This window comes from Gigantopelta aegis, chromosome 3 (genome assembly GCF_016097555.1).
Source record: "Gigantopelta aegis isolate Gae_Host chromosome 3, Gae_host_genome, whole genome shotgun sequence".
Taxonomy (NCBI): Eukaryota; Metazoa; Mollusca; class Gastropoda; order Neomphalida; family Peltospiridae; genus Gigantopelta; species Gigantopelta aegis.
Genome location: NC_054701.1, coordinates 44,759,176 through 44,782,836, shown reverse-complemented (window position 1 = coordinate 44,782,836; position 23,661 = coordinate 44,759,176). Strand labels below are relative to the sequence as shown.

Below are 23,661 nucleotides of genomic sequence, written 5' to 3'. Positions count from 1 at the left end.
TTTAAGTCTTAAGCTAAATTTAGATGTCAATGCTTGCCTTGGTTTTATTTTATTATTAAAATATTTTGATATATATTGGTTTTGCAAGATTGCATTCTGTATTGTGCCTACATCAAAGGACTGTTCTGGGTATGATCAAATGGTGAGAGGTAGTGGGTGGGAGGCACTGTAAATTATTATTTTATTCCTTGTGCATCTGCCACATCTTCAACGCCAAACTTTAATAATTTAAATAAAAGAATGGGGATGGTAAGTATATGAAACCCACCCCCCCACCACATGATCAGTTGTAGAACAGCAATAACGAGTACTAAGCCAGATACACGCTTTTATTTCATTCATTGTGAACCTTTTGTTAAATGGTATGTGTAGTGAATTCATTGTGAACCTTTTGTTAAATGGTATGTGTAGTGAATACATGGTTTTTATTTAATTCACTGTAAACCTGTTAAATGGCATGTGTAGTGAATACTGTTTTTATTTCATTCATTGTGAATCTTTTGTTAAATGGTATGTGCAGTGAATTCATTGTGAACCTTTTGTTAAAATCTAATGGCATGTGTAGTGCAGTGGAAGAAAGATCTGTATTGCCACTTGGTGAATGTTGAGTGGCAACTGATAGTGGTCATACCATTGCATTGTATCAATCTCGGGCAAATACAGTGGTGTATGAGTCTGTTTTATTTTTATGAGTATACGGTTTAAACCTGTTTGATGAAGTTTTTCTGTATTATTGTGTAATCAAATGACTTATATTAATAAAACATTTAAAATATATATCTGTATTATGTAATATATATCTGTATTATGTAATATATATCTGTATTATGTAATATAATTTGTATTTGTTAACCCACCCCAATCACACCTACTTGACGGACGATGGATTAATGAATTTGTAGTCTAGTGGGGAGACATAGCCCATTGGTAAAGCACTTGGTTGGTGCGTGGTCGGTTGAAGATCTATTCCTGGCGGTGGGCACAGTGACTCTTTCCAGCCAGTGCACTACAACTGGTATATTAAAGGCTGTGGTATCCTGTCTGTTGGATGGTGATTATAAAAGATCCCTTGCTAATAATGGAAAAATGTTGCAGGTTTCGTCTCTAAGACTATTTAAAAATTACCAAATGTTGGACCTCCAATGGCTGCTGATTAATAAATTTGTGTACTCTAGTGGTGTCATTAAACAAAACAAACTTTTCACTTTTTGTAGTCTAGTAGACTGCTTTTCACACATTGTAAGCATAACCCATTTTCAAACCAGATAGTTTAAGCATAAAGTATTTTTACAATAGATACAAGCATCAAGTAATAATGTAATCAAACTGGATAAGTTCGAGTTCAGATTCACAGAACTAATTTTCAGAAACATGGATACAAATGATTGAATTTTATTAATGATTTGCAACCCATGTCTCGCCCTATATCAAATACTCTATAGTGTCGGAGCTATTTTTTAGATAATTATTCATACTTTTTGTAACAAACTTGTGTCTATGGCCAATATATTAATTGATTTTGGGATTTTGACCAGTTGGTATAATCATGGTAGTTCGGTGGCTGGAAAAAATTGCAATTTAGTACAGGAAAAAAAAAAAAATCACAACTTTTCTATAACAAAATGTATGGATTTGCAGAGTATTGAAAGAAGATGAAGGAAATTTTTTATTCAACGACGCACTCGACACATTTTATTTATGGTTATATGGCATCGGAGAGTATTGAAAGTGGCTAGGTTAAAAGAATGGTTTAAACCACCAACACTGAAAACAAAGAACATTGACAAAAACTCGATAACAAAATGTGTTTGATCCGTTTCATTGCCCAATATATTTTTTAATTAAAAGTTGTGACTTTTCCCCTGTGACCTTTTGGTCAACTATGCAGAGACAATCATTTTGTTGATGTGCCATTACATAGCAAATCATTTTGTTTCTCAGCAGATGATTTCAATGAAGGTGAATGGAGGTGCGACTTTCACACCAAAATGTGACCAATATTGTCTGAACTGAGATATATTACTGTATCGTGATCATGATATGGTCATTGCGAATAATTATGGTTATTATTGTGAATAATTTTGGTCATTGCTGTCAAATATATGGTTCTGGTTATCCTATGTTCCTCAGGAAAGAAAAAGAATACTTCAAGGGTGGGAATTGTGAACTGTGAAAAAAAAGAGGAAATCTAGAGGGGTCCCGGAAATTCTTGAAATCCTAGGTTAAAATATGTGCCATCTGACACACTTTGGAGGAAAGGACGATTAAAATGCGAGGAAACAATGTTCCATGAGAAGGAAACAGCTGATCCGAGGATTCCCACTCCTGATTCTTAATAACACTCAGAACATGTTTAATCATTGTAAAACTAAAGAAGCAAGTTTCAGTCGTGTATGAGCAGTGGCGGATCTAGAAAATAAGAGGGGGTGGCTGGATTGGGATGGAATGAACTAGCGGGGGCTGAGCCATGGTGAAGGTTTTGGGGACAAAGCCCCCTGAAGTTTCGCATTGTGGACATTTTAGAGCCTTATTTCAACAATTTCCAAGGATCGAATTCCTAATTAATAATTCCATAAAGTTGATAAATTTGTTGCCGTTTTCCTGATTCACAACAAAATATTATATCGAAAACAATTTGTCCTTATCAATGTAAGCCATACTCAGTTTAACTGTACACTTGATTGACAACAGGGCGATGCATATTATTTTCGTTAACAGAATGGCTTTATTTGCATCTTCCTGAAGTTTACGGTATATGTTTGGAATGAACAATTGCCCAGGAAGGGAGGGGGTGGCTAGCCACCCTATTCACCCCCCTCCTTGATCCGCCACTAATGAGGGACAGTAAATGGTAATTGAGGAAAAATTTCATTGGTTTTCTCCGATGACATGTCAGAATTGCCAAATGTTCGATATTCAATTGCTGATGATTAATTAATCAATGTGCTCTAGTAGTGTCATTAAACAAAACAAACTAACTTTTTAAATATAGCTAAAGATGGTAACTAAAATAAATAATTTTCAACAAAATAATTGGCATATAGTTTAATGCATATGTATTAAACTCGTCCTATAAATCCGTGAAAAAGACAAATATATTATATCCATGTTGTTTCTTTGCACTTGGTAGTATAAAAACTCCAATAAATTGGCAAATTGTATTTTATGAAATTCTTCATTTCTTGTTTTAATTTCTATTTTTACTTCTATCTTTTTAGTGTTTCTTTCTCTTTGTAGGTAAATCCAATAGAGATGTACTGTTATTGTGTACACATACAAGTCAAACAACAAATATCTCCGACACTTCATGATTATTACACTGAAAGTTCAATGACAACAGCGTTTATGTGAATACAAAAACAATACATTTTGAAAAATCTGGATAATAACAGACCGAGATGACCAGTTCATCTGTAACCGAACAATGCTGCATTCCATTCCTTCAAATAGTGTTACTATAAGTACTCTGTAGTTTGGTGTGTTCAGAGTTTGATATTTCTGAGTTGTCAACTTGTATTTCAAATTCCAGTGAATTATCCTGCATTGAAGCAGACACAGATAATAGTTCTTTGGCTTGAAGCTGAGGCTGAGCTTACAAAAGAATGTTTTGGCTTGAAAAACAATTGTTTCAAATATCCATAACAAATTCTGGATAAGAAACAAATGAAAATGTTGTGGAGATTTTAGAAGTCAATCGGGTACTACCATACTGTCAAAGTTAAATTGCGTATTAACTCTTTCGTAAGGTCTGCTTTCCATTAACACTATTTCACGCACAAGTTTATTGATACAAAAAAAAAGAAAAAGAAAGAAATGTTTTATTTAACGATGCACTCAACACATTTTATTTGTGGTTATATGGCCTCGAACATATGGTTAAGAACCACACAGATATTGAGAGGAAACCTGCTGTCGCCACTTCATGGGCTACTCTTTTCGATTAGCAGCAAGGGATCTTTTATATGCAACATCCCACAGACAGGGTAGTACATACCATGGCCTTTGATATACCAGTCGTGGTGCACTGGCTGGAACGAGAAATTTTTATTGATACAATGCATATACAGTCGGACCTCGTTACAACCACCGTCGTTACTACATTATTTACTCCATCCGACCACAAATTGTTGGGAACAAACGTACATCAGTGTTATTCTCTTCATTACACCGGAATTCACACCTTCCGACAACAGAGCAAATTAGGAACAAACGTGCATCCGACATCTGAAAACACCTCTTTACAACAACATTACATGGTCGTTGTAACGAGGTCTGACTGTACATAGTACCTTTTCCCTGCTGAAAACAAAACGTTGACATATTAGCGATTTTTTTGAGCAGTGATCTCAAAATGCAAAGTATTTAATTTCGGCTTAAAAGTACACTGCGACGTCAAAATTGTTTTAGTAATCAACTTGCGAAAATGCAGATATGGAAAATCATGAGCTGAGTACTACCCCACCACCTCCATCCCAACCAGTCCTCCATGAAAAGACTTTCTGCATCACAAATTACAATCTCATATTAAAGACCTGACATAACTAGCCATCATAATTAATGTATAATCTTCAACAAATAAATAAAACTGAGGCCTAATTGACCAAACTCTCTTTAAGTAACTTCATCCTTGCAAGTCTTGTTTACATTGCACTGTTGCGAGAGTTTACAGAATTAGCCCCCAATCAACAGAACTACTGGCCTAACGACAGTTGAGTTGCATTAGCCAGTAGATTAATAGCCGAGAAGTCGACATTTGCTAATATTTGTCCACCGTCTTGTCTGACCCCGGTTCCCAACTCCCCGTTGTCTTGATCCACGTACGTGATCTGATAGACCTGAGCTACAGGAGAAGACACGTCCAGAATGGACTGAGCTGCTGCTTGCAACTGACTGCCCGTCGACTGACTGATCTGTATCTGCCCGTTCTCTGCAGCCTCCGCGATCAGATTCTGTAGAACTTCGTCGGTGGCATCGTTATTCACGATCACCACCTCGGATCCGAACAACTCTCTCTTAAGGTCCACGGTATCAACTTGCGATTTCTTTGCTTGTTTCTTGTGTTTCAGCTGATGCCTGTACAAGGAGGCGAGGTCGTGAAACGCCATGGGGCACTCGCTACACACGTACGGCTTGTTGCCTGTGTGGATGTTCGTGTGCTCGCGGAGGTACTGCAGGCGCGTGAACGTCTTGTCGCAGAGGGAACACTTGTATGGGCGGGCACCACTGTGTTGTAAACTGTGACGGAATAATTCACCTGAAAAACAAGAAGTGATTGACAACTAAATATCATACCATCATAATACTGATTACCAGTACTGGTGTTGTATTAATTACCGAATGATAGTTCTATTATAGTATCAGGATTTCTGCCAGAAAGAAATTTTTGGGTGTGGTGCTACAGAAAACAAAATGATAAATCTAATAAAATAGAGCACTTGATATCTTTATATAGATAATCTTTGTTCACTTTGATTTGTATATTCCTTCTTGAAAGGGTCATCCTGCTGCACATATGAAAAGAATAATTTTATAATCATTTAAAGCCAACACTAATCATACAGTAATGATAAGAGTCATTAATTTTGTCAAAACGTGAATTTAAACTGACAGATTTAAAAAAAGAACTAAAAACAAATATATGTTAAAAAGCTATAAAAAGTACATATTTACTTAACAAGTTAAATACCCCACCTACTAAAATGTAGTTGATAAATTTGTGTCGTGATTAAGCCATCAGACATAAGGCTGGTAGGTACTGGGTTTGCAGTCCGGTACCGGCTCCCACCCAGAACGAGTTTTAACGACTCAATGGGTAGGTGTAATGCCACTACGCATTTATCCAACTACTAACAATTAACAACTAACCCACAGTCCTGGACAGACAACCAGATAGCTGAGGTGCGTGCCCAGGACAACGTGCTTGAACCTTAATTGGATATAAGCATGAAATAACTTGAAATGAAATTATTTTAATTTGTGATTTTAATTTATCATGCAAACTTCACCTACTTTTACTGAAACAATAATATTAATAAGAAATAACAATAAAATTTACTTTTAATATATACATACTGAGATTAATATCCCCGGTCCAAACATGGACTTAAGTTTTATAAACTCTGGGCCTTGTGGATCCAAATATATAGACAAACACTTTACCTTTTCCATAAAACATTTTTCCACACACATCACATTTGACCGATTTGCTGTTGGTGTGTCGTTTCTGGTGTTCTCGTAACTGAGTCTTCTGCCGAAACGCCTTCCCGCACAGGTCACACAGGTGACCCTTGTGACCCGTGTGGCAGTAGATGTGAGCCTGAAGAGTGCCGAGCTGGCGGAAACTGGAGTTGCATATTTTACACCTATTCAAAAATTATATTAAAGAAATCAATAAAATATAAGTCCGAGGGTACAATAATGTATCCTAAATTCTTGGAAATTAATGGATATATGTTTATAAAGAAAGTGAACGCAGAAGAAGAAGAAGTTTATAATTTTTATACAGATTATAACAAAGTTGCAAAGTGCATAAAGTTCAGTGTCCAATTTTAAAATATTCCATTCCCTAAGCACATAATAGGGGCATTTATGGTCAGTGTTTGTTTTCATTCTGTGCCCTCAGATTATTTCTGGTTAAAAGCTTATAAATAAAATGTGCAGGCAACAAATGGTGGAACAATTGGAGAGAGAGATGGAAGTAAAGATGAACCAACTCGATGAAAGTTAATTTCCTTTAAGTTTCCCTTTAAAGACACTATCTTACCTCTGCATTAATTACATGTAGTTAATGTCTGTTATTAGAACCTTGGGTGATCTATTCTAATGCTTATGCTTAAAATGGGAATTAAAAGACAGGCTGTTACAACTGTACACTATTTCTAATAGACTAAAATACTGGAAATTTAGTTGCTGCTTTTTTAACTTGAGTAGCATATATGGTTTCATCTCTCTATCTCACAACCAGTTGCCAAAATAACCATAAGTTAGACACTAATAAAACAGCCATAGTTTAAATGTTGGGCACAATGAACTAATGAACTGATAGTTAAAAACACCCAAACATGAATTTTATATGGGCTATTATGTGCCAGACAAAAAGTAATGCATTAAATCAGTATCAAATTACATCAGTATATAAATAATCTACATATACTTAAGGATTGTCTGTTATTTCTGTGAGAACGGCTTCAGTGATTCACACAGTTTACGGATAATTGTTTTTGTTTATACACTGATGAACATAAAAGAAATAACTGACAATATTTATAATTAAATTTCAAACATACTTACTAATAACAACACTAAAAAGTTCTAATTTTATTTTAAATTATTTTTTGGTTCTTCAACAAAAAAGCTCAGTAACAAACTACCAATATAAAATGACATCATCAAGAAATGAACAAAGAAAGAAATGTTTTATTTAACAACGCACTCAACACATTTTATTTACGGTTATATGGCGTCAGACATATGGTTAAGGACCACACAGATTTTGAGAGGAAACCCACTGTCGCCACTACATGGGCTACTCTTCCGATTAGCAGCAAGGGATCTTTTATTTGCGCTTCCCACAGGCAGGATAGCACAAACCATGGCCTTTGTTGAACCAGTTATGGATCACTGGTCGGTGCAAGTGGTTTACACCTACCCATTGAACCTTGCGGAGCACTCACTCAGGGTTTGGAGTCGGTCTCAGGATTAAAAATCTCATGCCTCGACTGGGATCCGAAACCAGTACCTACCAGCCTGTAGACCGATGGCCTGCCACGATGCCACCGAGGCCGGTCATCAAGAAATGAACAAAGACATGTTGCTACGGTTGGACCAGTGTAATGAATGTAATGAAAATTTAATGATATGCGTATGGTAAAATACAACATGTAAAGAGCTGTAAAAAATATAAATATCACCGAAAACCCACTTACACATATGGTTTCTCCCCTGTGTGTGTGCGGTTGTGAATGGCCAGGGACCTGGCTTCCGTAAAGGCTTTGTCACACAATGGACACTGGAATGGCTTCTCTCCGGTATGGATGAGTTCATGTCGTAACATGTTGGCCTTGGTGGTGAAGCCCTTGTCACAATGGCTGCATTTAAAGGGACGAGCTCCAGTGTGTTTCCTCATGTGAGCTGAAACAAAATAACGGTCATTAGGAAAAGAGTTTTTTCGCAATAGCTAACATTTTGTTCAATATTGCGTTGCGATTTGCTATGCAAATTTAAGAAATCGCTACACCATTGTAAAATATTTTAAATAGAGTTGCTAATCAACTTTCAATTCACGAGCAACTGTTGCTAATAGAAATTTTAAACACAAAATTTTTCTTGTGTAAACTTCTTGTACATGTATGTAAGTTGAACATTGTTGAAACTGATATTGTGAAAATCCATCAAATTTGTGTAATTCCCTTCAACTGTTTTACATTTGTAGCATCTGTTAGTAACTGAAAGGTTGAGACCGGGTGGTACTGGTTTTGTTGCCCAATGGCATTGAAGAATAGAAATGAATGTTATCACAAAATTAGTTACTCATGTACGTAGTACTTATTCATTTAGGTCTCAAGGTTCAAGCCAAACTTCGACAACAGGGAACAATCACTTACTGCTCCACAAAAATGTTCCATCAATGTCCCATTTTGTCATTAAAATCTAGAAATTTTTATATATTGGTGGTCTATTACCGAGACTGACCCTAGCCGTGTTTGGGTTGCATAATGGTCTAAAATGCAGCCCCCATTCAGAATGTATGCAACGTGATGGCTGAAACCAAATCTTAAATTTTGGATGAAAAATGTATGCAAATTTTTTAACAGTGAAAAACTCAAAAGATAAAAAATTGGAAATTCCAGAGAAAATGGAAAATTCGTGTGTGTGGTTTTTGACATGTGTGCGGAGTGGAATGTATTAGAAACAAACCCCACCCTGATTCTATGATTACCATTAGCAGTGTTTGAACATAAGCAACACAGTTTAAGATAGCTGCATGGTTAAAATCTATCAATTCTGTGCACCTGGAAAAAATGGCCTCATAATATAAATGTGTCTATAGCGAATGTGACCAGTTAAAAAAAATGTCAACGGCAAAAGACATGCCTATATATATTTAAAAAATAATAACCTGAATATAGATTGTACAGCAAAAAAGTGCTGCAGAGAATTAAAACCTTCACGGCAATCACCATGGCATTGCAGGGGTTGATTACACATTCCTTACCAGCGAGAGAAGAGGAATAGGCCAGTTCTACACCACATTCAGGACAAACAACTGGCCCCGTGTCGTAATTACAGACACTCTTCATTTGTTTCCTCTTCCCACCAGTTAAAGACTTATCTTCTGCCTCATTCTCCTTATCGCCCGCTTCACAGCTATCACCGACGTACGAGTGATCATTATTATCCTGATCAGCGTTCAAATGATCATTATTATCTTGGTCAGCGTTCAAATGATCATTATTATCTTGGTCAGCGTTCAAATGATCATTATTATCCTGGTCAGCGTTCAAGTCATCATTGTTATCCTGGTTAGCATTCGAGTGATCATTTTCAACCTGGGCATCGACGTCATTGTCAGACCATTCATTCTCATCGCTCTCTGCTGTCTTTTTACTTTTGCTGTTCAAGTAACAATATATTGAAGACTCTGTGGCTTTCCTAACCCTCTTGGGTCTGACCGATACAATTTTCATACCCGTACTGGGCAAGGATTTCACGACGTGAGTTTCGGATACGTCATTAGTGGGAACCTTTCTGGGCCTGCCTCTCCTCCTCTTCGTTTGTTGTTCTACGGGCTTGTTCTGTATCTCAGTTGACAGAAGGATAGCATTGGTGCCGTCGGTAGTATAAATTTCACAAGTCTCGGGTCCAGAGCTTTGCAGAAGACTGGATGAATCTACAGACCTTGCCTTGTCAGTTGATGCACCAGTCAGCTCTGATGAACAGTCAGGTGTTCTGGCAGCTTTGGATGAAGAATCAGCTGTACCAACAGGCTCTGATGAATGAACAGCTTTAGTGGCAGTGGTGGATACAATAACAGATAAAGTATCAGCCTTAGAATCGGATGCGTTAAGAATCTCAGAGGCAGCCGCTCTGTTGCAAGTCTCAGGGTACACGGAGCCATACAAACGTTGAAGATCTGGTGTAGAGGCAAAAGAGTCTTGCTTAATATCGGCGGAAATTTCATTGTCAAAATCCTGTGTGAAGATAACAGGCAAGGTTACCTCATTGGTGTCATCATCGTAACCGTTGCCATCTTGATTACTAACAGACTCTTCCAGATGCAAAACCGACAGTTCAACTTCTTCGTGCATTTTAATTATTTCTATGTCTGGCTCCAACTTAATTTGTCGTGTTTTCTGCTTTGCTTTTGCCGGTCGCGGCTTTGGTCTGGTCGTTGTCTTCACAATTTTTGAAACTTCTTTCCAAAACTGCCAGACATCTCTCCGAGTATCATCAGGCATGTTCTCAATTAGATAGATAGCCTCTTGTATCTGAAAAAATACAAAAATGACCATACAGGCATTGTGAGACTGGGAACATAAACAAACAGTATGTGGCGTATTACTTTAAAAACGGGGGACATCTCAAATGATGTGACTTACTAGAGACAGGGTGAGAGTACAAATCCCTTGTCCTACGGCAATTGACATATATAGCAGCTATGAAACCCAGCGATCTAACCACTGATCAACCTCACCTGGGCGATTTTGCCATGGACAGCCAAAAATCTCATTTACTGTTGGGCGAAGTAGCCGTACATTACAATGTAATGATAGTCTATCCCATGGAGAACACCCTTTTTCATGCTATGGAATTTACTACAAGTTATTTATTTCTAAGCCAGTTGTTTTCTAACTTGGACACACACAAAAAAAAAATTGTTGTTATTTCCAAAACACTTTTACTTTTCTTCTTACTAAAATTATTTGCAAAAACATTTTTGTAGGTGGATGGGAGGGACTATAGAGGAGATAGTGGATGTTTAAAATATTTTTATTACTAACATATTTTTTTGTAATCTTATTATCACTCAAGAGCATGTTTTTGTTTTTTGTTGTTATTGCTTTTTATTTCTGTTGGTCTCAGTGGCGCAGTGGTTAAGCCATCGGACTACAGGCTGGTAGGTACAGGGTTCGCAGCTAGTTCATCAAGATTAACTTTGGCTACAAGTGCAAGCACTACCAAAGGTTAATCCTGGGGACGAACAACGCCATTAGCGCCCTTCCGAGCAATTTTGCTCGGAACGGAATTCAATCCGAATTGCGGTCAAACTAAAAGAAAAACGATTGTCATCACGTTTCTCCACCCAAATCGTGTACTGTGATCTATTTGGAGCATATGGACACTAAGAAATACTTACTTTGAAACGATCTTCACTTTGAATTAAAGGAAAAACGACCGACTGTATAATGAATAAAACAAAAACCATAAAACTAAAAATTAATTAAAGTTAATAAAATAAAATAACTTAAAAGTAAAAATAAATTAAAATAAAATAAATGAAATTAAAGTTAATAAAAAAACCCCAAAAACAACATTAATTAATAGAAATGAAATAAAAATTATGTTTTACACACACACACACACACACATATTATATATATATATATATATATATATATATATATATATATATATATATATATATATATATACTCTTCAAAAGAAGAAACGCAAAACAACATTGTCGTAACATTTGGAGAATTGATTTCATTATTGAATGGCGAGTCCGATAATTACCAAATGTTGCAGGATTGTTCACAATTCACTCTAGTCCATTGTGAGTAAGTGATAGGACACACCACCAAGGTCAAGGTCATCTGGAGTCAATACCGGGTGTGGCCTCCGCGTGTGTTGACAACTGCCTGGCACCGCCTGCCCATTGAAGCAACCAGAGTACGGATGACGTCCCGGGGGATGGTGGCCAACTCGGCCTGCAAGGCTGCTGCCAGCTTGGGCAGGGTCTGGGGCTGTGGTTGTCGCTGTCGGAGGCGTCGGTCCAACTCGTCCCATAGATGCTCAATTGGGTTCAAATCCGGTGATATCGATGGCCAAGGAAGGACATTAATGTTGTTGTTCTGTAGGAAAGCCGTTGTGAGACGTGCTGTGTGAGGCCTGGCGTTGTCATGTTGGAACACTGCGTTGGCGTTGGCCATAACTGGAACGATGTGTGGCCGGAGGATCTGTTCAATGTAGCCCTGTGCATTCAGGTTGCCCTGCACGTGGACCAGGTCAGTTCTGCCAGTGTGTGAGATGGCTGCCCACACCATGACACTACCCCCGCCGAATCTGTCCACTTCCTGCACACAGTTTGCCGCATAACGTTCACCACGACGCCTATACACGCGACATCTTCCATCATGACGTCGGAGCAGAAATCGGGACTCGTCACTGAACCACACCTGTCTCCATCGCAGTTGAGGCCATTGTCGATGAATCTGGCACCACTGCAGTCGGAGTCGACGGTGTTGTGGTGTTAAGATGACACCTCGAACTGGACGTCTGGCACGAATTCCTACCTCACGTAGGCGGTTCCGTACGGTCTGGTCGGATATCCTGCGCAAACCTGGTATTGCTGCGGCTGTGGAGGTGGCAGTAGTCAATCGTTCCCGAAGGTGGCGTACCCGGATGTAGCGGTCCTGCCCGGGGGTAGTGACCCGTGGTCGACCGGATCTAGGGAGGTCACGTGTTGATCCATGTTGCTGGTAACGGTCCCACAGTCTGGAGATGGTGCTGGGGACTTGGGGACACATGGAATGCCCTGGCAACGGCCGTTCTGGATTCGCCTGCGTCTAGTCGGCCGATGGCATTGTTTCTCTGCGGTTCACTGAGACGTGGCATGTCCTGGATTGTCAACTGTCGGCCAGATACAGAGGCCAGGCAAGCGAACACCCTGCACTTTTATACTGTCAGTGTTCATGTTGCACGTGCAGACAACGCACGTGCAGTGGTGACATGGTTTGCATGTGGCTGCGTTTTTGCGAATATTCACATTTTGGAACTTTATTGTACAGTAGCTGCGTTTTATCGAATGTAACCGTGGGAATGTGTTTGGGACATGCAATGACCGTATATTCACAAAGCATGAACCGGTAGGAAACATAAAATCGGAGTTATAACCCATTTGTACCCTTTTGTGTTTCTTTTTTTGAAGAGTATATATATATATTTTTAAAGAAAAAAAACTTCATTAATGTCTCTAAAAATAACTAAAACATAAGTACTAAGTTTTAAACTTACTTACCTGTCTTTTTTCTGAGTTTTCTTCTAAAATCGTCCGGGTGTGTCTGTGTGGGGGTGGGGGGGGGGGGGGGGGTTGCCAATGAAACATATTTCTCTCTCCTTTTAATGAGGAATCATTTCTGTTTAACTTATGTAAAATCCTGAACAGGGCACACATCAAATTTGGTATATCTTGTTCAACTCTCTGGCCTCCTCGTGGCGAGCAAGGGGCAACAGTAACGTTTTTACGTACTGGCAAACAAGAGAGAAATCTGTTTCATTGCCCCCCCCCCCCCCCCCCCCACACACACACACCCAGACGATTTTAGAAGAAAACTCAGAAAAAAGACAGGTAAGTAAGTTTAAAACTTAGTACTTATGTTTTTAGTTATTTTTAGAGACATCAATGAACTGTTTTTTTCTTTAAAAAAAAAAAAATATATATATATATATATATATATAATATGTGTGCGTGTGTGTGTAAAACATAATTTTTATTTAATTTCTATTAATTAATGTGTTTTTGTTTTTTTTATTAACTTTAATTTCATTTATTTTATTTTAATTTATTAACTTTAATTTATTTTTACTTTTAAGTTATTTTATTAACTTTAATACATTTTTAGTTTTATGGTTTTTGTTTTATTCATTATGAAACGAGAAATGACTTCACTGATCCTTTTCCACATACAAGATTGTTCCGAGTTTCATTTTCCTCCCATAATGTACTGCGCATTTTAAAAACAAGTCAAACAGTCGGTCGTTTTTCCTTTAATTCAAAGTGAAGATCGTTTCAAAGTAAGTATTTCTTAGTGTCCATATGCTCCAAATAGATCACAGTACACAATTTGGGTGGAGAAACGTGATGACAGTCGTTTTTCTTTTAGTTTGACCGCAATTCGGATTGAATTCCGTTCCGAGCAAAATTGCTCGGAAGGGCGCTAATGGCGTTGTTCGTCCCCAGGATTAACCTTTGGTAGTGCTTGCACTTGTAGCCAAAGTTAATCTTGATGAACTAGGTTCGCAGCCTGGTACTAGCTCCAACCCAGAGCGAGTTCTTAAGAGCTCAATGGGTAGGTGTAAGGCCACTACACCCTTTTTTTTCTCACCAACAACTAACCCACTGTCTTGGACAGACAGCCCAGATAGTTGAGGTGTGTGTCCAAGACGGCATGCTTGAACCTTAATTGGATATAAGCACAAAAATAAGTTAAACTTAAATTTAAAAAAATATTTCTGTTTATTCCATCAAGCTCTGGCGAGGTCGCCAACAATTTTCTGCACATAATAAATAATGTACGGCAAATGAAATATTCTACTAATTCCTCACCCCTGGCGAAATCGTCGGGCGAGATAGATCGGCAGCGTGATCGACGTTAATTTCGAGCCCTGGTGCATGTTATTGTATACTACTAAAGTTACCCGGTATTGGCTAAAAACAACAACCACCAACTACAGTACAGTGTATCTACTAACAAAAATGTGTAACGCATTTGATTTGTCATGATTTGACCTATTATCGTGACAATGTTTTCCTGAAGCACGTACCTTTGTTTTAAACAAAAGCAAAACATCATCAATATTTTTATCTATGTTTTCCATCTTATATTTAATTAAACTAACGTTAAAATTTGAATTACGAATAAGAATATATTACAAAATCGCATTTAAACTCATATTCGATCGTTTGCAACTTTCATTGCTGAAACAAGAAGGAAGATAACTCTAGTCTTGAACAATATTTTGAACCAAAGCTAAGAAGCTCCCAGTATTAGTCTTCCCCTACAAAAAAAAGAAGAAGCAAAATGTGTTCTATTTAGTAACAATGCGCTGACATCTCAAAAATGTAAAATAAAATAAAAAAAATAATAAAAAATTTCAAGTTCATAAACTGTTGCTGTAAAATGATCTTATTGGGAATTCCAGAATTTAGTGAACAAGAAAATGAAGAAATAATTAAAACTATGTTAAAATACACATGTACATGTATAACTGCTACTAAGGGTTTTTGCTAAAGTTAACACATTAATTTTATGCTAGAAATTCCCCAATCCAATTTAAAAGTTCTTCAGTTTTCTCTTTTTCGGCCTCGTCTGTGTAAGTCTGTGGTATTTTAACATTTCATTTCAACTTATTTTTGTGACAAACAGTCAGGTTTCGGTTACTGATAGCCTTGGAAGGGGAAGGGAACTCTTTTAACGTGCCCATATCCAATGAAGGTTCAAGCACGCTGTCACTGGCACACACCTCAGATATCTGGAATGGGCGTGCCTGCACCTATTGGATATGGGCACGTTAAAAGAGTTCCCTTCCCCTTCCAAGGCTACCAGTAACCTAAACCTGACTGTTTGTCAGAGCTGACAAGTTCATCCACATATGATCCTGTTCCAGCCAGTGCCCCAGGACTTATATATCAAATATCATGGTGTGTACAGTCCTGTCTGTGGGAAAGTGTATATATAAAAAATCCCTTGTTGCTAATGGAAAAATGTAGGAGGTTTCGTCTGAAGACTACGAATCAAAATTATTCAAATGTTTGACATCCTATAGCCTATGATTAATCAATCTAATTAAAATTAGCTCTACTGGTCTCACCAGTAGATCTAACAGCATTGCATGGACTCCCATGTCCAAGTGACATTTTATCTATAAATAAAAATTTAAATATCGACCAATTACACTTCGCCTTTTATAACGTTATTCAGGAACATACAAATTCTAAAATAAAAATACTGGTCGAGACTCGACCGGTATTTTTAGAATTTGTATGCTCCCGAAATTTATGCAATAGGTGAATTTGTTGGTCTATTTCAATATTAAAAAACAGGGGGGTGGGGTGCAGTAACAAACTCTGTATTGTATACTAGTATAACAGATTTTATGGCTATACCATCACCATTTTTTTTTATCGTCTTGAAACAAATTTTATATTAAACTTTATATTGAAATTAGTTTCCAGCATACTTCGTAATTCATCCGAATCATTTCGTATACCCTCGGCATAATCTCGAATGTTTTTCAAATTCTTTTCAAATCACTGGCATGATTCTGCAAGTAAGATTTTGATTGGTCAAATGAAAGGTCAACTGGACATGAGCTCCAACGGGCTGCTGTTAGATCCACATGTAATAGTGGAGCTAATTTTAATTAGATTGATGATTAATAATAAACAAATAATGAGGCAAGTCTATAGATACTGGGCCTAAAACCTGTGAAGTTTGCTCCTCAACCTCTCCATCAAAGGAAAGGAATGTTTAACGACTCATCATTACATTATAAACCTGCCTCGGTGGTGTCGTGGTTAGGCCATTGGTCTACAGGCTGGTAGGTAATGGGTTTGGATCCCAGTCGAGGCATGGGATTTTTAATCCAGATACTGACTCCAAACCCTGAGTGAGTGCTCCGCAAGGCTCAATGGGTAGGTGTAAACCACTTGCACTGACCAGTGATCCATAATTGGTTCAACAAAGCCCATGGTTTGTGCTATCCTACCTGTGGGAAGTGCAAATAAAAGATCCCTTGCTGCTAATCGGAAAGAGTAGCCCATGTAGTGGCGACAGTGGGTTTCCTCTCAAAATCTGTGTGGTCCGTAACCATATGTCTGACACCATATAACCTAAAATAAAATGTGTTGAGTGCGTCGTTAAATAAAACATTTCTTTCATTACATTATAAGCTATGGTTATTTGTGTTGACATTTGGTTGACAGAGAATGAGCTGATATCTGCTACACAGACTACCTCTGCTGATAAAGCAGCAAGGGATCTTTTATATGCATTTCCCAACATACCATGGTGTATATGGTGTCTGTGGGCAAATAGACTAAGCAGCTAAATTCCAACAAACACTGTTCTATTAATGACCATGGTATTCATTACGCTACTCTGTCTGTAGACAAGTAGTCCAAGCAGCTATCTGAGTCTAGAGGGTGGTATGTAACTTATTAGTAGTGTATTTACCTAAGGTACAATGGGATGCAGGATCAATTGCCGTTGATACTATATAGACTAATTTTTCTGCTGTCTCGAGCAACCGGCCTCAGTGGTGTCGTTGTTAAGCCATCGGACATAAGACTGGTAGGTACAGGGTTCACAGCCCGGTACCAGCTCCCACCCAGAGCAAGTTTTAATGACTCAATGTGTAGGTGTAAGACCATTAAACCGGCCTCTTCTTTCTCACTAACCACTAACCAACTGTCCACGACTGGTATATCAACGGCCATGGTATGTGCTATCCTGTCTGTTGGATAGTGCATATAAAAGATCCCTTGCTGCTAATTAAAAAGAGTAACCACCCATGAAGTGGTAACAGCGGGTTTCCTCTCTCAATATCTGTGAGGTTCTTGACCATATGTCTGACGCCCTATGACTGTAAATAAAATGTGTTGAGTGCGTCGTTAAATAAAACATTTCCTTCCTTCATTAGACAGACAGACAGACAAATGAGGTGTGTCTCTATTCATTGAAAACTAGTCATACCATATCTCTAGTCATGAAAAACTAGTCATACTATATCTCTATTCATTGAAAACTAGTCATACCATATCTCTAGTCATGAAAAACTAGTCATACTATATTTCTAGCCATGGAAAACTAGTCATACCATATCTCTAGTCATGAAAAACTAGTCATACTATATTTCTAGCCATGGAAAACTAGTCATACTATATCTATAGCCATGGAAAACTAGTCATACTATATCTCTAGTCATGGAAAACTAGTCATACTATATCTCTAGCCATGGAAAACTAGTCATACTATATCTCTAGTCATGGAAAACTAGTCATACTATATCTCTAGTCATGGAAAACTAGTCATACTATATCTCTAGCCATGGAAAACTAGTCATACTATATCTCTAGCCATGGAAATCTAGTCATACTATATCTCTAGTCATGGAAAACTAGTCATACTATATTTCTAGCCATGGAAAACTAGTCATACTATATCTCTAGCCATGGAAAACTAGTCATACTATATTTCTAGCCATGGAAAATTAGTCATACTATATCTCTAGTCATGGAAAACCAGTCATACCATATCTCTAGTTAAGGAAAACTAGTCATACCATATCTCTAGTCATGGAAAACTAGTCATATTATATTTCTAGCCATGGAAAACTAGTCATACAGTATTTCTGGCAATGGAAAATTAGTCATACTATATCTCGTCATGGAAAACTAGACATATATTAAGGCCTTAAATACTAGTATACTATGGTAGTCATGGAACACTGTATGAAATGGAAAATAAACTAATAATTCTACTTAGTGGGATTGATTCTATGACCCATATCACCTTAAACAAGAAATCTACCACTAACCCATATCCCACACAGCAGAGTTAAGGACTTGGTTAAAATCAAGGTCAAGGTCATGTGAGTTAACATGCATATTCAGAGCAAGCTGTTATGGGTGCTGTTCTGACCTCTATCAGCTCCTCCATCCAGGACAGGAATAAGGACTTAAAATTAATATTGTCTTTATTTTGATAATGTATGGCTTGGTTATAGAATGAATGCACAGGGCTTAATATTTCATGCAACTGTTATTCTGTTCACATGTTCATTATGCAGCTTTAACTGGTTAATTGATGAACCAAAAACACACTTTGAAATTAAAAGTTTAGTCATGTATTCCAGCCCACCTCACACATTTGTGATTGATTTTGGAAACTAATACACAGCACACCTGTGGTATTTTTAACCTGGTTACTTTACCAAGTATGATAAATAAATCTGTTCATTAATTAGATTGCAATAAAATATTGTTAATTTTATATTTTATTTTGGTCATACGTATCAGATGGAAATTATGGGCCAAATTTACAAAGCCTGTTTAGGTCTTACACGCGTGTAACTACATACATTTACAATGCTTAAACACCTGTTTATGTCTTACACGCGTGTAACTACATACATTTACTATGCTTAAACACCTGTCTTACACGCATGTAACTACATACATTTACAATGCTTAAACACCTGTTTAGGTCTTACACGCATGTAACTACATACATTTACTATGCTTAAACACCTGTCTTACACGCATGTCACTACATACATTTACAATGCTTAAACAACTGTTTAGGTCTTACACGCGTGTAACTACATACATTTACAATGCTTAAACACCTGTTTAGGTCTTACACGCGTGTATCTACATACATTTACAATGCTTAAACACCTGTCTTACACGCGTGTAACTACATACATTTACAATGCTTAAACAACTGTTTAGGTCTTACACGCGTGTAACTACATACATTTACTATGCTTAAACACCTGTCTTACACGCGTGTAACTACATACATTTACAATGCTTAAACACTGTTTAGGTCTTACACGCGTGTAACTACATACATTTACAATGCTTAAACACCTGTCTTACACGCGTGTAACTACATACATTTACAATGCTTAAACACCTGTTTAGTTCTTACACGTGTGTAACTACATACATTTACAATGCTTAAACACCTGTTTAGGTCTACATACATTTACGCGTTTAGTACACTACATACATTTACAATGCTTAAACACCTGTTTAGGTCTTACACACGTGTAACTACATACATTTACAATGCTTAAACACCTGTTTAGGTCTTACACACGTGTAACTACATACATTTACAATGCTTAAACACCTGTTTAGGTCTTACACGCGTGTAACTACATACATTTACAATGCTTAAACACCTGTTTAGGTCTTACACGCGTGTAACTACATACATTTACAATGCTTAAACACCTGTTTAGGTCTTACACGCGTGTAACTACATACATTTACAATGCTTAACCACCTGGTTATGTCTTACACGCATGTAACTACATACATTTACAATGCTTAAACACCTGGTTATGTCTTACACGCGTGTAACTACATACATTTACAATGCTTAAACACCTGTTTAGGTCTTACACGCGTGTAACTACATACATTTACAATGCTTAAACACCTGTTTAGGTATTACACGCGTGTAACTACATACATTTACAATGCTTAAACACCTGTGTTTAGGTCTTACATGCGTGTAACTACATACATTTACAATGCTTAAACACCTGTTTAGGTCTTACACGCGTGTAACTACATACATTTACAATGCTTAAACACCTGTTTAGGTCTTACACGCGTGTAACTACATACATTTACAATGCTTAAACACCTGTGTTTAAGAAAAACAGGCTTCATAAATCCGGCCCTAAGTCTTTAACTTGTACATGTAAGCTCAATGAAAGTTGAGGCAAGCGACTGATTAAGCAAATATAATTCACATAACCAAACAATTATTGATTACCAGGTAAAAATCAAGTGAACTCAATTCGGATTACTTAAAATCTGAAATATTGTTTCTAGCGTGCACAAGGTATGGTTGGTGATCTCCTCAATGGGCAGACTTGTCAACCCAACTTGTCTCACACACAATAGCCATAGTTTAGAATCAGCTGGGGTGTTGTTACACCAATATTCCTCTCCTGTCTTTTGTCTCTAGCTGAAGTATTGTTTTGTCTATATAGGGTAGAAGAGAAAAACAACTACCAACCAAATTTATGCTCCCATGTTAGTTCAATAATAAAACAAAGACACTGAGTATTATCATATTTTATTTACATAACAAAATTCTAGTTTTTTTTGTTTTGTTTTTTTAAATATAATAGATAAAACAATAAGAATAAAATCAAAATGACTCTGAATTAAAAATACCACAAATACACATACTATATAATTATAGGACCCTTTCAAGATTTATTTCACTTTTTATGAACAGATAAAAAAAAACCCCAAAACACAAAACAACTGTATTCCCAGTAATGATTAAAACGTGTGATTCCTACTATTGCTTTCACGTAAGTGTGTCAGATAAACAAATCTAAGACTTGACATGATGACAAAGTGGGAGAGTTGGGGTGAAAAACCTGGCAGGATAAAGTAGGCCTGATTTTAACCTTAAACTTATAGAGATGTGAAATTGATAATCACAGCATTCAGCAAAAATACAAAGGTTCCAAATGTCAGGGAGGAAACAACATGCAACAAAGTATGTAGACGACAGACAAATCCACTTATGTCATCTACATATATGTTTTATGATAGTCATTTCAGAAGCGCAGAACTAATTACAAAAAGTGTACACCTACACAAACCCTCTGAAATTGTTTCCTACTGTAATGTCACAAGTGAAATTTGATTTTAACCCATATCATGACATTTGTTGTCACCATCTTTGAATAAGTATATGATGCCATTTATTCATGTTCCACATAAATTTGCAGATGAACACAAAAGTACTGAGTTTCTCATTTGGTGCCATACTATAACCAGTTGTTTTATTTCACTGTTAAAATGTGTTTATAATTGCTATACCTTAATTAACACATGCATGACAGGGCTCGAACTTAACGGTGGCATTGCAAGCCATTGCTGTAACTGCGATATGAATTGCCATAGGTCAGGGGCTTCACTGATGGCAGTCTTTTGCCATTGGATAAAAATCATTGGTGTTGGGTGAAGGGATAAGTTTTAATTTTATTTTGTGTTTAAAATTGCTGTAAGCAAAACTGAAAATTGCTGCAGGAGAACAATTTGCCTATGGCAAAAGTGTAGGAAACAAATTCTTAAGTTCGAGCCTTCCGTGATTGCGATGGCATAGGCTTATTATTTATAACTGAAACACTGACATGCATAATAACTGAGACAACAAGCATTGTTAGAGTACTGCTAAAGCAATACATGTCCCCTACCAGGCAACACATTTTCATATTTCCTAAGTTCAAAGGGGTGGGACGTAGCCCAGTGGTAAAGTGTTCGCTTGATGCACAGTCAGTCTAGGATCGATCCCCATCGGTGAACCCATTAGGCTATTTCTCATTCCAGCCAGTGCTTTATAACTGGTGTAACAAAGGCCGTGGTATATACTATCCTGTCTGTGGGATGGTGCATATATAAGATCCCTTGCTGCTAATCAAAAAGAGTAGCCCATGAAGTGGCGACAGCGGGTTTCCTTTCAATATCTGTGTGGTCCGTAATCATATGTCTGACGCCATATAACCGTAAATAAAATGTGTTGAGTGCATCATTAAATAAATAATTTCCTTCCTACCCCCTAAGTTCAGGGGCCATAACTCTATGTCAAAAATGGGTAAATTGCCATGAAAGTCAAACTTGATCTGTAACTGTACATGATAAGGCTATGTAAAAAATTTCAGCTTAATATCTTGAGGCATTGTGAAAAAAGTCCGGAAAACTATATGTGGGACAAATGGACAGACAGACAGAAGGACAGACAGAAGGACAGATATGAAACCTATAGTCCCCTCTGGTTGGACCGGTAGGGGACTAATAATGGAGTTATTATTAATGACTGCAGTAGCCTACAGACACAACCAAAATACCAAGGTTGTCAATTTCACCAACTCAACGAAATGTACATCAGAGGTGTGATGTCACAAGGCTCTGTCTGAGATCATGGTAACAAATCCATAATACAATATTTACAGCACTGTTTTCTATGAACCATATAACTTCCCTATTCAAATGATATTCATATGATTTCAATATTGTTTTCCAGCAGTAAGATGAACTGAGTTGGATTTTCTTGAGTTGCACTGCTGTTGTAAAATAAAAATAATGTTCTTGGCTAGTTTTTTCATTCCTTTTTTCAGCTGTGGTATCCGAAGAAAGCAGGAACGTCATCGGCACTGTACTGTACCCGTTCCAAATTCCTGGACATTTTCTGGGCAGCATGCCTGAAAAGATTTAATTTTTTTATATAATAGCAACATGCAAATAACACATTGGGCTGAATTTACAAAGTCTGGTTTTGTCTTAAATGAGAATAACTACATATACAATTTGCAGTTATATCTACAATGCCATGGGCGTAAGAAGGTGCCAAAACGCACGCACGCACGCACATACGTACACACACACACACATAAAAAACATATACTAAAAGGCAAAAGTTATTGTGACATGGATTGTTTGGAGTAATAAATTTGTGAATGGATTTATGGATGTAAACCAGAGGAAATGTGCATGAAGCAGCTTGAATAAAGGCAACCAAGCAGTTGTTACAGCGATTGCATGCTTTGTACTAGAAACATGGAATATTCGGGAGAAATCCTGTCCAGTGTTCACCATAAAAGGCCAGACATTCAGTCGCAAATCATTGCCACTCTGTGCAGCCTTCAGAAGTCCAGAAGTCAGAAAAACACCATTAGTGAACTGTTTGATGCAATTTCGTCTTGCCACGCCTCAGTGAAAATGACAGATGGCGAGTCATAGGGATGCTTGAATCTGGGACGTCACACATAAATTCAGTGTCCACAGAAACACCATATGGCACTTATGGCAATGATATCAACAAAACAACCAGGTCAGGGACTGTCCCCTCGCCAAGACACATGGATTCGCGCATCTGCAAAACAGGTTCCAGCCAGCAA

General features: G+C 37.4%; 2 protein-coding genes across 7 annotated transcripts in view; both read right to left on the bottom strand.

The window, feature by feature from the left end:
• Positions 1-3,917: 3,917 nt before the first annotated feature.
• LOC121368103 (zinc finger protein 184-like) lies at positions 3,918-14,917 on the bottom strand. 2 transcript variants are annotated; one of them, XM_041492671.1, is made up of 5 exons: positions 14,767-14,917; positions 9,119-10,487; positions 7,926-8,130; positions 6,160-6,362; positions 3,918-5,254 (listed from the first exon to the last, which is right to left on the bottom strand). In XM_041492671.1, exons 1-5 carry the CDS (start codon positions 14,818-14,820, stop codon positions 4,692-4,694), a joined length of 2,394 nt encoding a protein of 797 aa, XP_041348605.1. In that variant the 5' UTR covers positions 14,821-14,917; the 3' UTR covers positions 3,918-4,691. The 2 variants fall into 2 exon arrangements, with proteins under 2 accessions (XP_041348605.1, XP_041348606.1); XM_041492672.1 differs by having other exon boundaries at positions 9,215-10,487.
• A 7,270-nt stretch (positions 14,918-22,187) lies between these two features.
• The window catches only part of LOC121368102 (dynein regulatory complex subunit 6-like), a 36,672-nt gene continuing 35,198 nt past the window's right edge, over positions 22,188-23,661 (bottom strand). For all 5 annotated transcript variants that reach the window (XM_041492667.1, XM_041492666.1, XM_041492668.1 and 2 more), the window contains one exon: positions 22,188-22,965. In XM_041492667.1, coding sequence (XP_041348601.1) covers positions 22,878-22,965 — 88 coding nt within the window. In that variant the 3' untranslated portion in view covers positions 22,188-22,877. The remainder of the gene's footprint in view (positions 22,966-23,661) is intronic.

Coding starts and splice junctions, on each gene's coding strand:
- LOC121368103 (XM_041492671.1), bottom strand. CDS start 14,820: ATGGAAAACATAGATAAAAATATTGATGATGTTTTGCTTTTGTTTAAA. Junction 8,131..9,118: donor GCTGTACAATCTATATTCAG/GTTATTATTTTT, acceptor ATTTTGTTTCAG/CTCACATGAGGAAACACACT. Junction 6,363..7,925: donor ACAGGGGAGAAACCATATGT/GTAAGTGGGTTT, acceptor ATTTTTGAATAG/GTGTAAAATATGCAACTCCA.